The sequence below is a fragment of the Eschrichtius robustus genome, chromosome X, assembly GCF_028021215.1.
Source record: "Eschrichtius robustus isolate mEscRob2 chromosome X, mEscRob2.pri, whole genome shotgun sequence".
NCBI classification, from domain to species: Eukaryota; Metazoa; Chordata; class Mammalia; order Artiodactyla; family Eschrichtiidae; genus Eschrichtius; species Eschrichtius robustus.
In genome coordinates, this window is record NC_090845.1 from 113,496,988 (window position 1) to 113,512,518 (window position 15,531).

A 15,531-nucleotide genomic window follows, 5' to 3' on the forward strand; every position below is an offset into this window, starting at 1 on the left:
GCCCTCCATCTTCATTCCTCCCCAAGAAATGCTGAACTGATTGATCAGAATCCAGTACCCTCACTGGGCTATTTTTCAGCGCACAGAACTTGGGGGTATTAATAAGACCCCCTAAGGTATAATTTTCTCCATCTCAGATGACTGGAACTTTTAATCTCATTGGAGTGGAAAATTCCAAGATTTCATTTTGGGCTTAATAGTTCTGGATTGAAGTTTGGAGCCAAAGCACCAGCTAGTGAAGTATTACTTTGCTTACCTTTGCCTCTTTTGTGGACCTTATAGAAAGGGCAGTTAGGCCAAGGACAGATTTGGATATCTCTGGGTCCCCTGACCTAATATCATTGTAAACTCATCTCTTAATAGCACCCTAATTTCATCCAACCTCCAACAGAGTACAAGAGTCTAAGTCCTAATAGTGGACACAGTAAAAAGAATCCTATCAGGAGCATGGCAGTAAGAAATATGAAGTCTGGACAATGAAAAAAGACTTGGAAGAGTCCAGCAGACAGTGGGTTGTCATTCTAGAAGATCTAGTCCTATGTTGCAGAACCCTAATGAGAATGAGGATGTGAAAGACGCTGACTTGCACTCAGGGCTACCCAAGGTTTGCCAGTGGCACACTAAATAGAGCCCGATAGGAAATGCAAAAGATCTTGGGAGGGGGAGAGAGCAACTCTTTAGTGGTCCAAATTTTGTTTTGATAACAAACACCACTGTCCTGCATTCCCAGCTTTGCTTATTTGCTATGTGTTTCACACTAGGTTCTGATCCATTTTCCCTGTTCCCTTATAACCTGACCTTGACTCTGATTAAACACACACTAACAGTTTCGTGTGACAGCCCCTGTGGCAGAGGCAGTAATGTAAAAACATTCCATTTGTTCCCCTACATTTGCCAGTCCTCTCGCACATACACAGGACCATGTGACTAGTTTTGGACAATGAAATATAAATGCATGTGACATTTGTCACTTCTGGGCTGAGGCAATAAAGAGCCTATATGCGATTCTCCAGCCTCTTTTTCTCCTACAGCGGCAGCTGAATGGGCCACATGTTCCAGATGGTACGGCTGTAAAACAGTGGAGCCTCAGTCAGCCTGGAGCCTTGAGGGACTGTGTGGAGCAGATCGCCTCCCAGCGTGGGGTCTGCGGTGTGGGAAAGATAGAAGCTCTTGGTGTGCAAAACCTCTGACACTCTGAGATCATCTGTTATCTGACCATACTTGTATTCCTATGGAAGACCCTCCCCCTTGCTTCTGCATGCATAGCACTTACTTCATACTCTTAACTTAGTTGTTAATAAATCTACGTGTTATACCCAGACTCCCCTGGACTGGCTCTATGGGACAAAAGATCAGGCACAAGTCAGCAAGCAAAGCTTTGACTTTCAACCAAATACATAGTTGTGAGCAATTCAATTCAGTAAACACAACTATTTTCTACTGCACAAAAAACAGGAAATAATTAAATTTCTTATAGACGTTTCTTTATTATACTTTCCCACTTGAATATTTAGAGAATAATTTAAATGTAATGCATACTGACAGCAAGCACAGTATCAAATATTAGTTTTTAAAATTTTTTTCTGTTCTCACCCTTTATTCCTTTAGGAAAAAAATATTTAGATGACCTCAAAGAAACAATTATTATGCTAATCACAGTATGCAGTAACACGTACAAGCCCATACTCAATAGAAAAGAAAGCAACAAAGAAGTGAAAAAGTCTTTCTCCTCAAATCATTTTAATTCAATTTTCCACAGCCATATAAATTTAAAGTATGAAACAACAATAATACAGCTATAGAATCTAGGTTCTCTTTCAAAGCAGCGGCATATAAAACATAGAAAAGCTAAAACCTCAGCACAAGCTTCAAAAGAACAAGGACTGAGAGGGTTTTGATGAAGACATGAAATGCACAAAATACAGTACACAAAAATACTAGAATGCATAAAATATAAAGCTACACATTTCAGGTAGAAAGCATTGTAAAATATATAAAATATGCAAGAAATCAAAACCAAAGAGATTTTTCTTAGAGTACCATGAATACACTGGAACTGGCAATTAGCATTTGAAGATGGGAACAAGAAAATAGCAGTTTCCCATTTAAAACTTTATTTCTAGGCTTTAGGATTTCACCTTCTTGACATCCTTCTTTCCAGAGCTCTCAGTAGCTGACTCTGCTTTTCTTTTCTGTGACTAAAATGGAAACAGATTTAATGTTCTGCTCCAATATGCACATTTTTAAATGGCCCAACAATGTTAAATCTAGGATGTAAATGCATTAAAAAAAAATTTTAACATGAATATTCACTTAAATGTTATACTCACATTTAATGTTCTATATAGCCCAACAAACTATGTAACCCAATGTAAAATAACCTCCAAGCATGTTTCTTTTTAAGAAAAGACATAAAATACCCATCAAAAATAGTCATCAAGTTTCTACTTACACATGGTACTATAAATGTATGCTTATCTTAAAGAACTACTTAATACTTAGAGTTTTCTGGGAAAAAATGTTATTTATGAGTGTTTTATTTTTTAAATCTTATGACAGATGTTAACATACCATATTTCATATATTCTATGATGCACATTTGTTTCCCACTTTAGCATCTCTGAAATCGGGATGCATCCTATAATTGATGACAAATCATAGTTACTTGGCAGCAGTTTTTCCTAGTGGCACATAACATAATGCTGTGTCTTACAATGGAAGGCATCTTAGACTTGATGAAATATGGTAGTTTACTTAACCACACTCAAATAATATGATCTATTAAAGAGTATTTGAAATTGTAACTATACAAGGCAACCTGACTGAATTAAAATTAAGTCATCTTATTATTCAACAGTTAACTTATTACCAAGTAAACCAAGTAAAGCTTTGCTGTCTCCTCAGAGTTCTTATTTGCACTCATAGTTCCACAAAGATCAGAAAACTTATTTGATCAAATCAGAACTCCCAGTTTCAACCTCAGTCCCACCCCACCCCACCCCTCTCCTACTCCCCATGACAACTCTAGTCTCAATTCAAAGGATTTTACTTGCATTATACTTCTGCTTAAAAGTCATGAGGAATTTTTTTTAAAATACTGAGCCCTGTTACTACGGGAGTTCCTAACCATATGTTCTACAAACAAATAGGAAGCATGTGGTTGTAGTGTAATTCTTTTTCTGTCAAAAACAAATCAGCATTTCATAAAACCAGTTTTTATAATAGGTATCACTATGGCATTAAACATAATATAGGCATTTTAATTATGTAAAAAAAATGGGATCTACCTAAAAGTTAGGAAAATGCTGAAAATTTTACCATTGGAGTTTTAGTTGCCCGTTTCTTCTTTTCTGCTCTCTCTCTTTCCTCAATTTCCATATTTTCTTTCTCAATCAATGAAATCAGAGTATTACAGCGTCTCTGGAATTCCTAAACCAATTAATACAAGACTTTTAATTTCTTCAACCCCGGCACAATCTTTAAAAAGTGGTAATTCTTTAACTGTATCATTTTTGTGATACAGAATTTCTAAGTTGGTATTCTTCAGAACAATATTCATACAGAGTATATTCCACCAAAAATATGAGAAGTGAATAAATATCATTCAGTGGGTAAATGGGTAAACAAACTGTGGTACATCCATACCTTGAAATACTACTCAGCAATAAAAAGGAAAGAAGTATTGGTATATGCAACAACCTGGATGAACCTCAATGGAATGACGCTGAGTGAAAAAAGCCAATCTCAAAAGGTTACATACCGTATTGTTCCATTTATATAGCATTCTTAAATGACGGAAGTTTAGAAATGGAGAACATATCAATGGTTGCCAGGGGCTAGGGAAAGGGGGGGAGAGTGGGTGTGACTATAAAGAGCTAGCACAAGGAAGTCTTGTGGTGGTGCCAGTTACACGTATCTATGTGTGATAAAATTGCACTGAACTACACACACGTGCGCACGCACACCCCCTCCCACACACACACACACACACACACACACACACACACACTAGTGCATCTATAACCAGTGAAATCTGAATAAGCTCTGTGGATGGGTACTAATGTCAATTTCCTGGTTGTGACACTGTACTGTATTTATGGAATATGTTACCATCTGGGAAAACTTGGTGAAGGGTGCATGGGCCCTCCCTGTACATATCTTTACAAATTCCTGTGAATCTTAAGTATTTTGAAACAAAAAGTTAACAAAAATCACATAAACAAAAAAATAAGAGGATGTCCTATTGTCAAAGCACATTTTGGAAGTACTCAGTTTACAAAAGTCAAACAGATTTCTTTTCTACAGGGCTGCTCAGAGCCTTTAAGTTCCTCATGAGCACTGCCAACCACTAGGGTAGGCGATGTAAGAAGCAAGCAATTCCCCAAGCTATTCAAACAGCAGAACTCTCTTCTCAAAGGACATCTTGTGGGATCAGAGTTCTGAGGAGGGCGTCTCAGGAAACACTGATGCATTTGTTAATTCAGAGCGAACAATAGCTGAAAAGATTCCGCATTAACCTTGCCACTACCTATATTTCACTGCCAGCAAATCAATGCATCCAAACTGTAAACAGTTTTTATGAACATATGGTGAGCATTAAACATATGATTAATATGGATGCTCATATATATTAACCCTGTACACTTTGCGGTATTTTAAAGGTAAATAAGTTTAATATCAAAGGATAAGTAACATTTAAAAATGATTTCTTTTTTGTATAAGCAAAAATATCTGATAAAATATAAAACAGCTAAACCCTCAAATAAAAATGTAGATTTATTGGCAATTAAGAACTCCAACCAAAAAATGGTCCAAGTACAAGAATAGAAAACTCATGGGACTCCCCTGGTGGTCCAGTGGTAAAGAATCGCCTTCCAATGCAGGAGACTCGGGTTCCATCCCTGGTCGGGGAACTAAGATCCCACGTGCTGCGGGGCAACTAAGCCCGCGTGCCACAACTACTGAGCTTGCGCGCCTCAACAAGAGAGCCTGTGTGCCGCAAACCACAGAGCCCACGCACCACAACTAGAGAGAGAAAACCTGCATGCTGCAACCAGATAGAAGCCCGAGCACCGCAACGAAGAGACTGCGTGCCATAACGAAAGATCCTGCATACCTCAACGAAGATCCTGTGTGCTGCGACTAAGACCCGATGCACCCAAAAAAATTAATAAAAATAAATAAATAAAATAAATATTTTTTAAAATTCATAAAAAAATTAAAATGTCCATATATTAAAAATTCTTTTTCAAAGAAATGCAAAGTAAAACAATGATGTATTTATTAAATTAGCAATGACACGTTCATGCAAGTGTGTGTGTGTGTGGTGTGTGTATCCGGTGTTGGCAATAAGATGAAATGGGAGCTTTCATTCACTGATGATGGGATACCAATGTTAAAAATTGTGCCCCCCACAAAATCTGTAAGTTGAAGTCTTAACACCCCCACAATGTGACTGTGTTTGGAGAGAGGGCCTTTAAGGAGGTAATTAAGGTTAAATGAAGTCATAAGGGTGGGGCCCTAATCCGATAGGTCTGGTATTCCAAGAGGAAGAGACACCCAGAGATCCCTCTTCTCTCTCTCTCTCTCTCTCCACTCACACAGAAAGGGTCATGTGAGGACACAGCAAGAGGACACCATCTACAAGCCAGGGAGAAAGGCCTCACCAGAAACCAACCCTCCTGGCACCCTGATCTTGGACTTCCAGTCTCCAAAGCCATGAGAAATTTGTTTAAGCCACCCCATCTACAGTACTGTGTTATGGCAGCCCAAGCAGACTAAAATACTATCTTTCTAGAAAGCAATTTGGGAATATCAATGATACATCTTAAAAATTTCATACTCTTTGAATGAACAATTCCACTCCTAGATACTTAATGTAAGGCAATAAGAGATGTATATGAAGATTTACAGAACAATATTTAGAGCAGCGCCATTTTTAGCAGAGAAGTACTGGGAACTAAATTTTGGGTACTTTGTCAATTACCATATACATACATACACATCTTACTATATATGCATATACACAGCAGAAATACCTGAGAGAGTACTAACTACATACAGTGTTACTAGTGGTTAACAGCAGCTATTTCTGAAAGTAGGAGCAATGGTAACTTTAATTTTCTTCTTTATACTAGCATGTATTTTCTAAATTTTCTGCAATGAACATTTAGGTCTTAGGCAATCTAACATTTTTAAGAAATGGCAAATTTTTAAAATACATTTTATCTTTCCAAATAAAAGCCAGAAAAATGGCACACAGAAATATTATCAACTATTCAAGCATTTTCTACTCTGTAAAATTCAAGCCCAAAAGAAGGCAGAAAACCAAAGATAGTCTAGCCAGAAAAAAATTCTTCATTAACAAATTATTGTTTGACTATTAAAAATAACCTTACAAAACACTGGTACATTCATGTTTCTTGTGCATCCTCAATTACCCAAGGTTAAATAATTTAGGAAAAATAACACTGGAATTTTCCTTACTTACCAAAACAATAGTGGTATCTTTAATATGCAGACCAAGCACTCTTCACAGCTTCATTCAGTAACACGCATACAAATTAAACAGCATGTTATTCAATTTATCTATTATAGAAAGGGCTAAGTTGACCCCGATGAGATTTGATTGTTGGTTTCTAGGGAGACTAGATAGAGTCTTTATGTGAAGCTGATTCTTGAATCATTAAGCTATACCCTCTGGCTATTATTATTCTCAATAAGTAATAGTTGCCTGTGACTGCAGATATCTTTAGATACATATTCATGGTTCATAATGGGTGATTCAGAAAAAAACTAATACTTTTGAGACAGTCTCATATGCAGTGAAACAGAATATTTCAAAATGATTATAAATAGACTGTATAATAAGTTCTTACCTTCATTCCTTTTAACCTGTCACTAACTACAGACAGAAAAATAATCTAACTCTCTGGAGAAAGGCACCAAGGAATGAGTGACTCTGGATGTCACCTTCCTAGCATAGGTAATGCCACTTTCTCTAAAGATACCAACCCCATCTTTTATTCACATGCTTGAAGACTGCCTAACTAAACAGATGGTATCATAAACAGAACACTAGCTAACACCAGAAATTACAAGGAGGCCAGATTACCAATAAAATAGTGATTCACTTTTTGAATAACTAAGTGACTATGAAATGACTATGAGAAATTTCATGATGTCAAAAACACTTTTATCTTATATAATTTTGCCTTTCACATACATATTCCCCTAGATTCTTGTACCTTTTTAATCTTCCTATTTTCCTCGGATTACAGGGAGTGGTTCATGTGCTCTCAAACTGTTTCCACAATTCTGTAGTCTAATTATCTCTTTCTCTCACGATTTCCCCATGCTGGATTTAGGAATGAAATTGGAGGGAGAAAAATAGCACACAAGAGGAAGAGAGGAGATACAAAAACAATAAAGACAACAGAAGAGAGTAGGAAAATGACAAATGGAAAACTGTTCTGCAGTGTTAATAGCTGTGGCCAAAGGAAAAAAAAGTACTTTGTGTTCACACATGTGCAGGAAATGCTAGATTTTGAAAAGGTTAAACAAATTTCTTCATGGCAGGACTTCTCAGAGCTTTTAGCATTCTAATGTAGATTGGAAGGGTCAAGGGCAGGATTCAGTATCAGCATTTCCCAAATTTATTTGAACACAGAACCCTGTTCTGCATATTGTATACAGTAAGGCCCCTCCACACAAACCGAGAACTTTCAAAGATGCGAACGTGCGTTCCATCTTGCAGCTTGCCCTCCGTCTCCTACTGCTGACGATCCTTCAGCTCTACCATCTCCCACCTCCTCTCCCTCCTCCAGTCAGTAACTCTTCTTGGCTCTTCACTCGATGCCAGACCCTGTGTGCCAGCTGTTGTACTGTACTACTGTACTTTTCAAGGTACTATACTGTAAGATTTTAAATGTTTGATTTTTTGTATTTTTTATGTATTATTTGTGTGAAAAGTATTATAAACCTATTACAGTAGTACTATATAGCCGATTGTGTTAGTTGGGTACCTAGGCTAACTTTGTTGGACTTACGAAGAAACTGGACTTACGAACGCACTCTCGGAATGGAACTCGTTCGTATGTAAGGGACTTACTGTATTTGCAAATCCTGGAACAATGTTTGGTAGAAACCAACTTGGGAAATGCTGTGCAGGGTAAGAGTGATAGATAAGACTAAGTTTGAATCAAAATACAAAGAACCTAGAAGCTAAAAACAAAGAACTAAGCAATTTTACTTAATTCAGTTGACAAAAGGATCTCACTGATGATTGTTAAGCAGGAGGAGTCATGTAATCAAAGGTGTATTTTGCACTCTGAAATCTTCCCTTGATACAGAGTCTCAATAGTGGGAGCTCATAAAATTACAGACTCTCAAGATTGGAAAGGACCTTTAAAAATTATTCAAGTTGATGCTGAATCCCTTCTACTAGGTCCTTACTAATTAGCTATTCAGCTTGTCTGAATTCTTCCAATGACGGGGTACTCACTACCTCCCAAGGCTGTCTATCCCACGTTCGGACAAGTTAAAAATGTTCCCTTATGCAAAGCTACAATGTACTACCTTATAGTTTCCAACAATCGGTTCTAGGTCTAACTTTTGTAGTCAAATTGAACGAGCTGATTCCCTCTTCTGTATGACAATCTTTCAAATATTACAAGGCAGCTCTCATGGCTCCATCACAATCACTGCAATTACCACCAGACCTGCCAGACATCCCTCTTTTAGGCCAAATAGCCTCCCCCTTTACCCATCCTTCATTTAACACTTTTCTTGAAGGACTGTATAACACTTATGTCTACCCTTGGTTATATTATTTCTTTCCTTCCACCTTTCTTACACATTCTTTTAAACCAGGGGTCAGCACATCCTTTCTGTGAAGAGCCAAACAGTAAATACTGTCAGCTTGGTAGACCACATGGTCTCTGTCACGACTGCTCAGCTCTGCCACTGCAGCATGAAAGCAGCCATAAATGATGCATAAGTGAATGTGTGTGGCTGGGTTCCCATAAAACTTTACAGATACTAAAATCTGAATTCTGTATAATTTTCACACGTCACAAAATAGTCTTCTTTTGATTTTCTTTCAACCATTTGAAAATGTAAAAATCATTCTTGGCTTGCAGGCCATACAAAAACAGGTAAAGGGCTGCAGTTTGCCAAGCCCTGTTTTAAACTGCAGTCTTTAGATTGACTTTAAACAAACTGTCTGCCTTGGTTTTCCGTATCTTTTTAATGGTTTATAATTCCATTCAACCCAAGTTTCAACTTTTGAATACTAGGATATGTATCTCTACCTTTATTTAATAAATAATGGGATGTTTGCAGTAAGTGGCGCTGCCCTGTACTGTGTGGTGAATACCAATCACGCCAGGCACCAAGTTCAAACATCCTCTGCCCCAATACTCAGCTTCAAAGCATCAATTCAAAAGGCACAGAAAGCATCAGTAGACTTGAAGTGACTTACTGAAAGAGATTAAAGAGACTCCACATTACATTTCCTATGTACTAAAATCCTAGACACTAAGCCTGCCTAAGTCTGAATGACAGAAGGTTGCTGTCCATTATGGTTGAAAGTCAAAAGCAGGTGAATGAGCAAGAGCAAAAAAATAAATAAATAAATTGCACTCCACATCTGCACATCTAAATTGGTAGGTGGTTCCATAAAGTCAGAATCTTCTTCTACAGTTCTTAGTAAAACAAAATGGGTGTTTTTTTCTCCTTTGCTCTTTTATAAACTCCCTATACTTTACCTTTGGGAATTGATACCTTCAACTATACATTCTGTGGTATATTTCCTAGGTTCTTTGTCACTTTGGAACCTCTATCATACTAACAAAAAGCAATGGCATTCTATACTAAAATCTCAGGGCCCACGCACACTGGTAGTTAGATGGGAGTTACATATTCTAATAATAATAATTAAGAAATATATCCTATATTTCTTAAACAAGTATCAAATGTTATGATAGTTTTACCTAACTGCTGCTACTTAAACATCGTTATTTGTAAAATGTCACATACCTCTTCACAATACATAAATACATAAAACAAACTCCTGTTAGTGCATGTATCATATTTCAGATTGTTAGAACAATTCAGTCTTAAATCAAACACTGTAGCTACTAATAAAACACATGATATTTACAACTGGCTACTCAAACAAAAGCTGCAGGGATTACAGCCAAGTAAAGTCTATCATTAGAAAAAGGTAGATGAAAAGAAAAGAAAGGAAAGGAAAAGAAAAAAGAACTCAAACCCGTTGCTACATTTCTTCACATTCTATCCAAATCTGATCCAACTGTAGGGGTCTATGAGATAGAAGCAAACTGAGGTACGAAAGTTCCATGCTCATTTATTCACTGAATGCCTACTTTGTGCAAGGGTTATGCTGGTACTTTTAGGTGGAACCATTTGCACCTGAAAGTTAAGAGAGCAGTAGTAAAAAATGACTCTGGGGCAGATAGTGCTATATTAGCCAAGGGAAGTAAAAGAAGAGGAGGAACAGAGAAAAGACAGAGATATACATTTGGGAATTGTCAGCCTATATGGTAGTTGAGGTAGACATTTGCCGACTTCCACAGAACAGTATTTCTAAAATGTAAATCTGACCATGTCACTGGCCTGTTAAAATCTTTCAATGACTCCCCATTTCCTATAGAATAATGACCAAAGTTCAATACCAAGGACAGGGCTCTTCGTAATTTGGCTGCCAGCTCCTTCCTCATCTTCCAGGACTTCCCTACTCACAGTCCAGCACAACCTACTTGCAGTTTTTGCATGTGCTGTGCTTGTTTCTACCTTTGCACATGCTGTTTCCACAGTCCCAGGGCCAACTCCTTCCTGGTCATTCAAGACTCAGTTCCAAGAAGGACCTCTTCTACGAAGCCATTCCTCTGACCTAACCCTCAAGGCAAAGTTCAACACAACCCCTTCTGTACATACCTCTATATAGGACCTTTCTGAAAATTAAGGCTGAAAGGGACATTTTAGTCTTTCAAGCACATTAGGAAACAATATATCCCTATAAGCATAAATATATTTTAATATTTTCATAATTCTACAGTCAAGAAGAGCCCATCATTAATTTTACATTTTACCAATTTTGTGAATAATGTATTAATTCATATCCTCACACTTCATTAAGAATGTAATGCTCTAAGAAATCAATATTAGCTGTTATCACACAATTAAGTACTAATACACAAAATAAAAAATCATGAGTGGCCTTCTTTATAAAATTTCCTAGGCTATGCTGCATAAGCAACAAACAAAAGTGCTATTGTGACTATAAAACAGGTTGGAAAATTTTTAATTTGACTTTTGTTTTTCTAAAGTATCTATAAAGAAAATCCTTCTCTGACTGGACAGATAATTTATCAAATATCCTGTGCTGAACTAATAATTTAGTTAATGTTTACTATCAATGATAAACCTATAAAAAGGGAAGCAAGCTAATAAAGAGCTATAGCAATATTTTCTAAATAGTATTTGTTCTCCTACAATTCTGATGAGGAATATCATGTTCTTAATTTTAAATAAGGAACATTTTCATTAATAATAAAGCTGTGATTTGAAAACAAACAGCAATAACATGAAACTTTTATTACATTGTATACAACAGTGTGTGATTCTCTCTCTGAGATACTACCCAAAAAATTCATTTAAACTACTACAAAAGGCAGGGTAATTGTAATAACTAATTACTAATACCCTGATTCAACTCTAAAGTCCATGGCCACAGGCTATGTACACGGAGCTTCTTGCGAGGCTAGGAGAGGAAAGAAAAAAGCTTCCTAGAGGCTAAAAAGTAAGAATATTTTTTAACTAAAATTAAGAGTCAAAGCAACCCTGCAAAGGAAGCATAGTGGCTATATCAAGAAATGTTCTTTATTTCAGAGAGCCAAATTCTGCTTTTTCTCCTTTAAGTACTTAAAAGAACCTAAGCAGGTCCAAAGAATTACTGATTAAACTTTGGATACTTTCAATATGTCCTTTCCAGTAAACTTATGTGCTAGGTATTTTAGACTTCTCAGATTCTTTTCAAATCTCCCAGTCACGTTAGTCTGTCACTAAATGAACAGAGATAATGCCCTGACATTCATTCCCTAAAAGGAATTAATGAGCTAATGTTGGTAAAGGGATTGGCAACCTTATAGTATAAAAGGTGGTATATAAATACAAAGTATTATCTTTTCCTCTTACAGTCATCTGGCAAAGCTCCTTTTAATTCTGATAGTTTTTAAATGTCCTAAGACTAAGACCTCATTATAATACATTTTTTTCTTAGAAGGAAAATGGTAGGGCAACTCATGTACTCTGAGCTTAAAAATCTAAATTGATCATATCCTTCCTACTCGTTTATGTAGTTCAATAGAGACTGATTACTTACTTAAAGACCACACAAGTTCTCAGAGAAAGAAATCACAGTCTTTTTAGCACAGAGAAACAGAACTAAAACTCATTTTCTCTTTTGTAGAGCCAGCATTTTTAAATGGAGAAGAGCCTCAAAGAAATTTTCAACCTTTAGCTGAAGGCTTTCAAAATGCGGCATATTTAGAAGTGGAGGTTCATGCCTTTAAGTACTTTAAGACTGTTAAGTCAGAAGCCATGAATTCAGTACTTTGAGATCTCTGAATAAACTATAACTACCAAGGTTTCTTTTTTTTTCCCTAAGTATTTCACACTATTTATTGGTGTCTCTGGGAAAGAGTCATCTTTAAGCAAGATTATGTTTTTAAAGATAGCTTCTTTAGTAAGCTAAGTTGAAAGTTTAATCATTAATAAAATTTTAATTTGAACACAGTGACACACTCACATAATGAATCAAATTACATCCTCTTTTATTTCTAAGATGGGGTTTTTCAATGAAGCAAATTATTTTAATTTTGGAAATCACAAATGCCTCTTTCAAGGGGGAAGTTTCACTTCCTAGATTGTGAATGTGATTCACTATACAAGACCAATTATTTAAAATGAGGGGAAAAGAGATCATCTAGAAATAATAGTAATCCATTTCTTTAATTCCCTAATGATTTTTATTATCATGAAATGTTCCAAAAAGATGGTCTAAATATATTCATGCATATTTTAAAATATATTACTTATATTCTAAATCCAGAAATATACGCAAAAAGTGTCCATCAACTAGGAGGGAAATAATATAGTAGAAAAGTTAACAAAAACTCTGGACTAAAATATTTAATATGAAATAAACTACTATATGTTTTGAAAGATTCTTTAGAAATCATAAATTCCACCTTCCAGAACATAATTAAGGACAGAATTGTCTTCATTTTTAACAGACAAAATAAAAGTTTCATTTTTCAATCACGTATGTAGTTAATATCCACTCTTTGGAAAACATACATTAGAGATTTAAACCTCTTGGTAAAGAAAGAGGTAAATGTTTTGTTGAAAGATGGAAGAAAAGATTCTTTACAAGGGAGTTCAGAGACATCTAGTGGTTGTTAATAATACACCGGGTTTCTTCCCAGAAAATGAAATAAGGTTATGTATGTAGTTCTACAGTCATGTTCGTATTACAAATAATATAAGATTTTCCTTGCTCTTTTGAATCTGTTTCATCCTACTGCTTTAGTTTAATGTTTCCAGAAACTGAAAACAGCATTAAACTCAACCTTTTAAAAAATTAGTGAACTATCACTGAAATAATACTCAAAATTCAGCAAATGTTCCATCACATAAAAGGGCATGTATGATTGAAAACATGATTCATCAACAAATGCAGGTGGGCATTTGTCTTTTACAAGCTGCTGATGCCGCTCTAAATTAGATCATTATACGCATAAAACCCCAAATGGCTAAAAATTTTAAATGCATGGCTTTTGAAAGGAGTTCTCTGCTAAACATGGTCATAGATGCACCGAGCTAGAAGGCACCTTAAAAGGCCAACTAGCTCACTGCCAAAGTCTTCAGACTGTCAAAATAGAATCTCATTTTCAAAGCTAATAGAAAGCTATTTAACACTGTTCTTCAATAATCTATTTCAACCATCCAAAGAACCCTGTCAAACAACTCTTCCCTACCTCCAACCTCAGCCCTTCATGCTACAGATTAATTCCTACTTTTTTTTATTCTTTTCTCAATTCTTCATACTGTATCTTATTAACATATACACCTCTTCCTATTCTTTTGTACAAGTATAGCACTTTACATTCATCCCTACAATTGTCATGTTGCAAGGGAGATTCAATCAATTCATCATTCCAATTTCTCTAGTTCCTTTTGGATTCTGGCTTGATCCAAAGTATTTGCTACCTCTCCCAGCATTATGTATTCCATAAACTTGATAGACACATTCTAATAACAATCCAGGAACCCTCTAAATTTGTGTTAAAATTTTAAGAAATATCTGATCTTATAAAGCATCCACCAAAATTAGCATCTTCAATATAGCAACTCAGAGTTTTCTTTTCTTCAACTTGAACTGAAAATATAAAATGGGTCAAACAAAATGTTCAGCATTGCTTCACACCCCTATGAACTTTTGGCCAAGAAAACATTTATGATAGACAGAAACTAAAGAAAAATGTTCACTGTTTAGATTGTTAGTTTCTGGTTACTTTCAATGTTTAGGCTGTATGAATCTCCTTTTGTCTTAATTACCTCGGCTAACAAAAGACTGACGACGCCAACATTAAAAACATGTGGCATTTATTTCAATATCAGCAAGAACACTGCTAAGCAGCACTAGGATTTAACAGGAACACAATTCATGTTAGAAAGTAACAGTAAATTGCATGAAGCTAAAAGAAAATCTCTTCTTAATTATTCTGTCTCATAATATTCTTATAAAAACTCTACTTAGGCAACAATTCCTTCTCATTAAAAATAAATCCTTAAGTTATTCACACAGTCTCAAGTATCACCTGCCTCATTACAAAGGGGAAACTACCTTTAAAATGAAGAGCTCTGATGGTCACCATATTAACCAAGTAATCAAACTCAGCATCACCAAGAATGTGACAACCTGACATAATGAGCCTCCTGATGTGATGCAATGAGAAATACACATCACTTAGGCAGCATTCCTGCTGAAAATGCTTAACCTAAATCTAACAGTGAGCAAACAATGAGATACATGTTGGGCATTCTACAAAATGAGTCTGGGTACCTTAAAAAAGTCATTGTCATGAAAAACAAAAAGTTGTAGACTGAGGAGACTAAAGAGACTCAACCAAATGCAATATGTGAACCCTGACTGGCTCATCAATTTAAAAAAACAGCTATGAGAGACACTTTCGGGACAACTGGAAAATTTTGTACATGGACTGTATACTAGATGACATTACTGAATCAACGTTAACATTTTCAGGTAGGATGATGGTACTGTGCTCATGTAGGAAAATATCAGTTTTATTTAGGAGATAAATGCTGAAGTATTTAGAGGTGAACACTCACGATGTCTGTGACTTACTTTCAAATGGTTCAGAAATATAGATCTGTATATAGATTAATAAATATAAAACACAGATCTGTATTTCTGAATATAGA

At 35.9% G+C, this 15,531-nt stretch overlaps 1 protein-coding gene across 5 annotated transcripts in view; it reads right to left on the bottom strand.

Moving 5' to 3' along the window:
- Positions 1-1,572: 1,572 nt before the first annotated feature.
- SMARCA1 (SNF2 related chromatin remodeling ATPase 1) overlaps positions 1,573-15,531 on the bottom strand; it is a 68,547-nt gene continuing 54,588 nt past the window's right edge. For 2 of the 5 annotated variants that reach the window (XM_068533404.1, XM_068533402.1), the window contains 2 exons: positions 3,288-3,429; positions 1,573-2,198 (listed from right to left, as the gene is read on the bottom strand). In XM_068533404.1, the coding sequence (XP_068389505.1) occupies positions 3,295-3,429 (135 nt within the window). In that variant the 3' untranslated portion in view covers positions 1,573-2,198; positions 3,288-3,294. Of the gene's footprint in view, positions 2,268-3,287; positions 3,430-15,531 lie in introns of all 5 variants that reach the window. The other 3 variants (XM_068533400.1, XM_068533401.1, XM_068533403.1) reach the window with 3 other exon arrangements.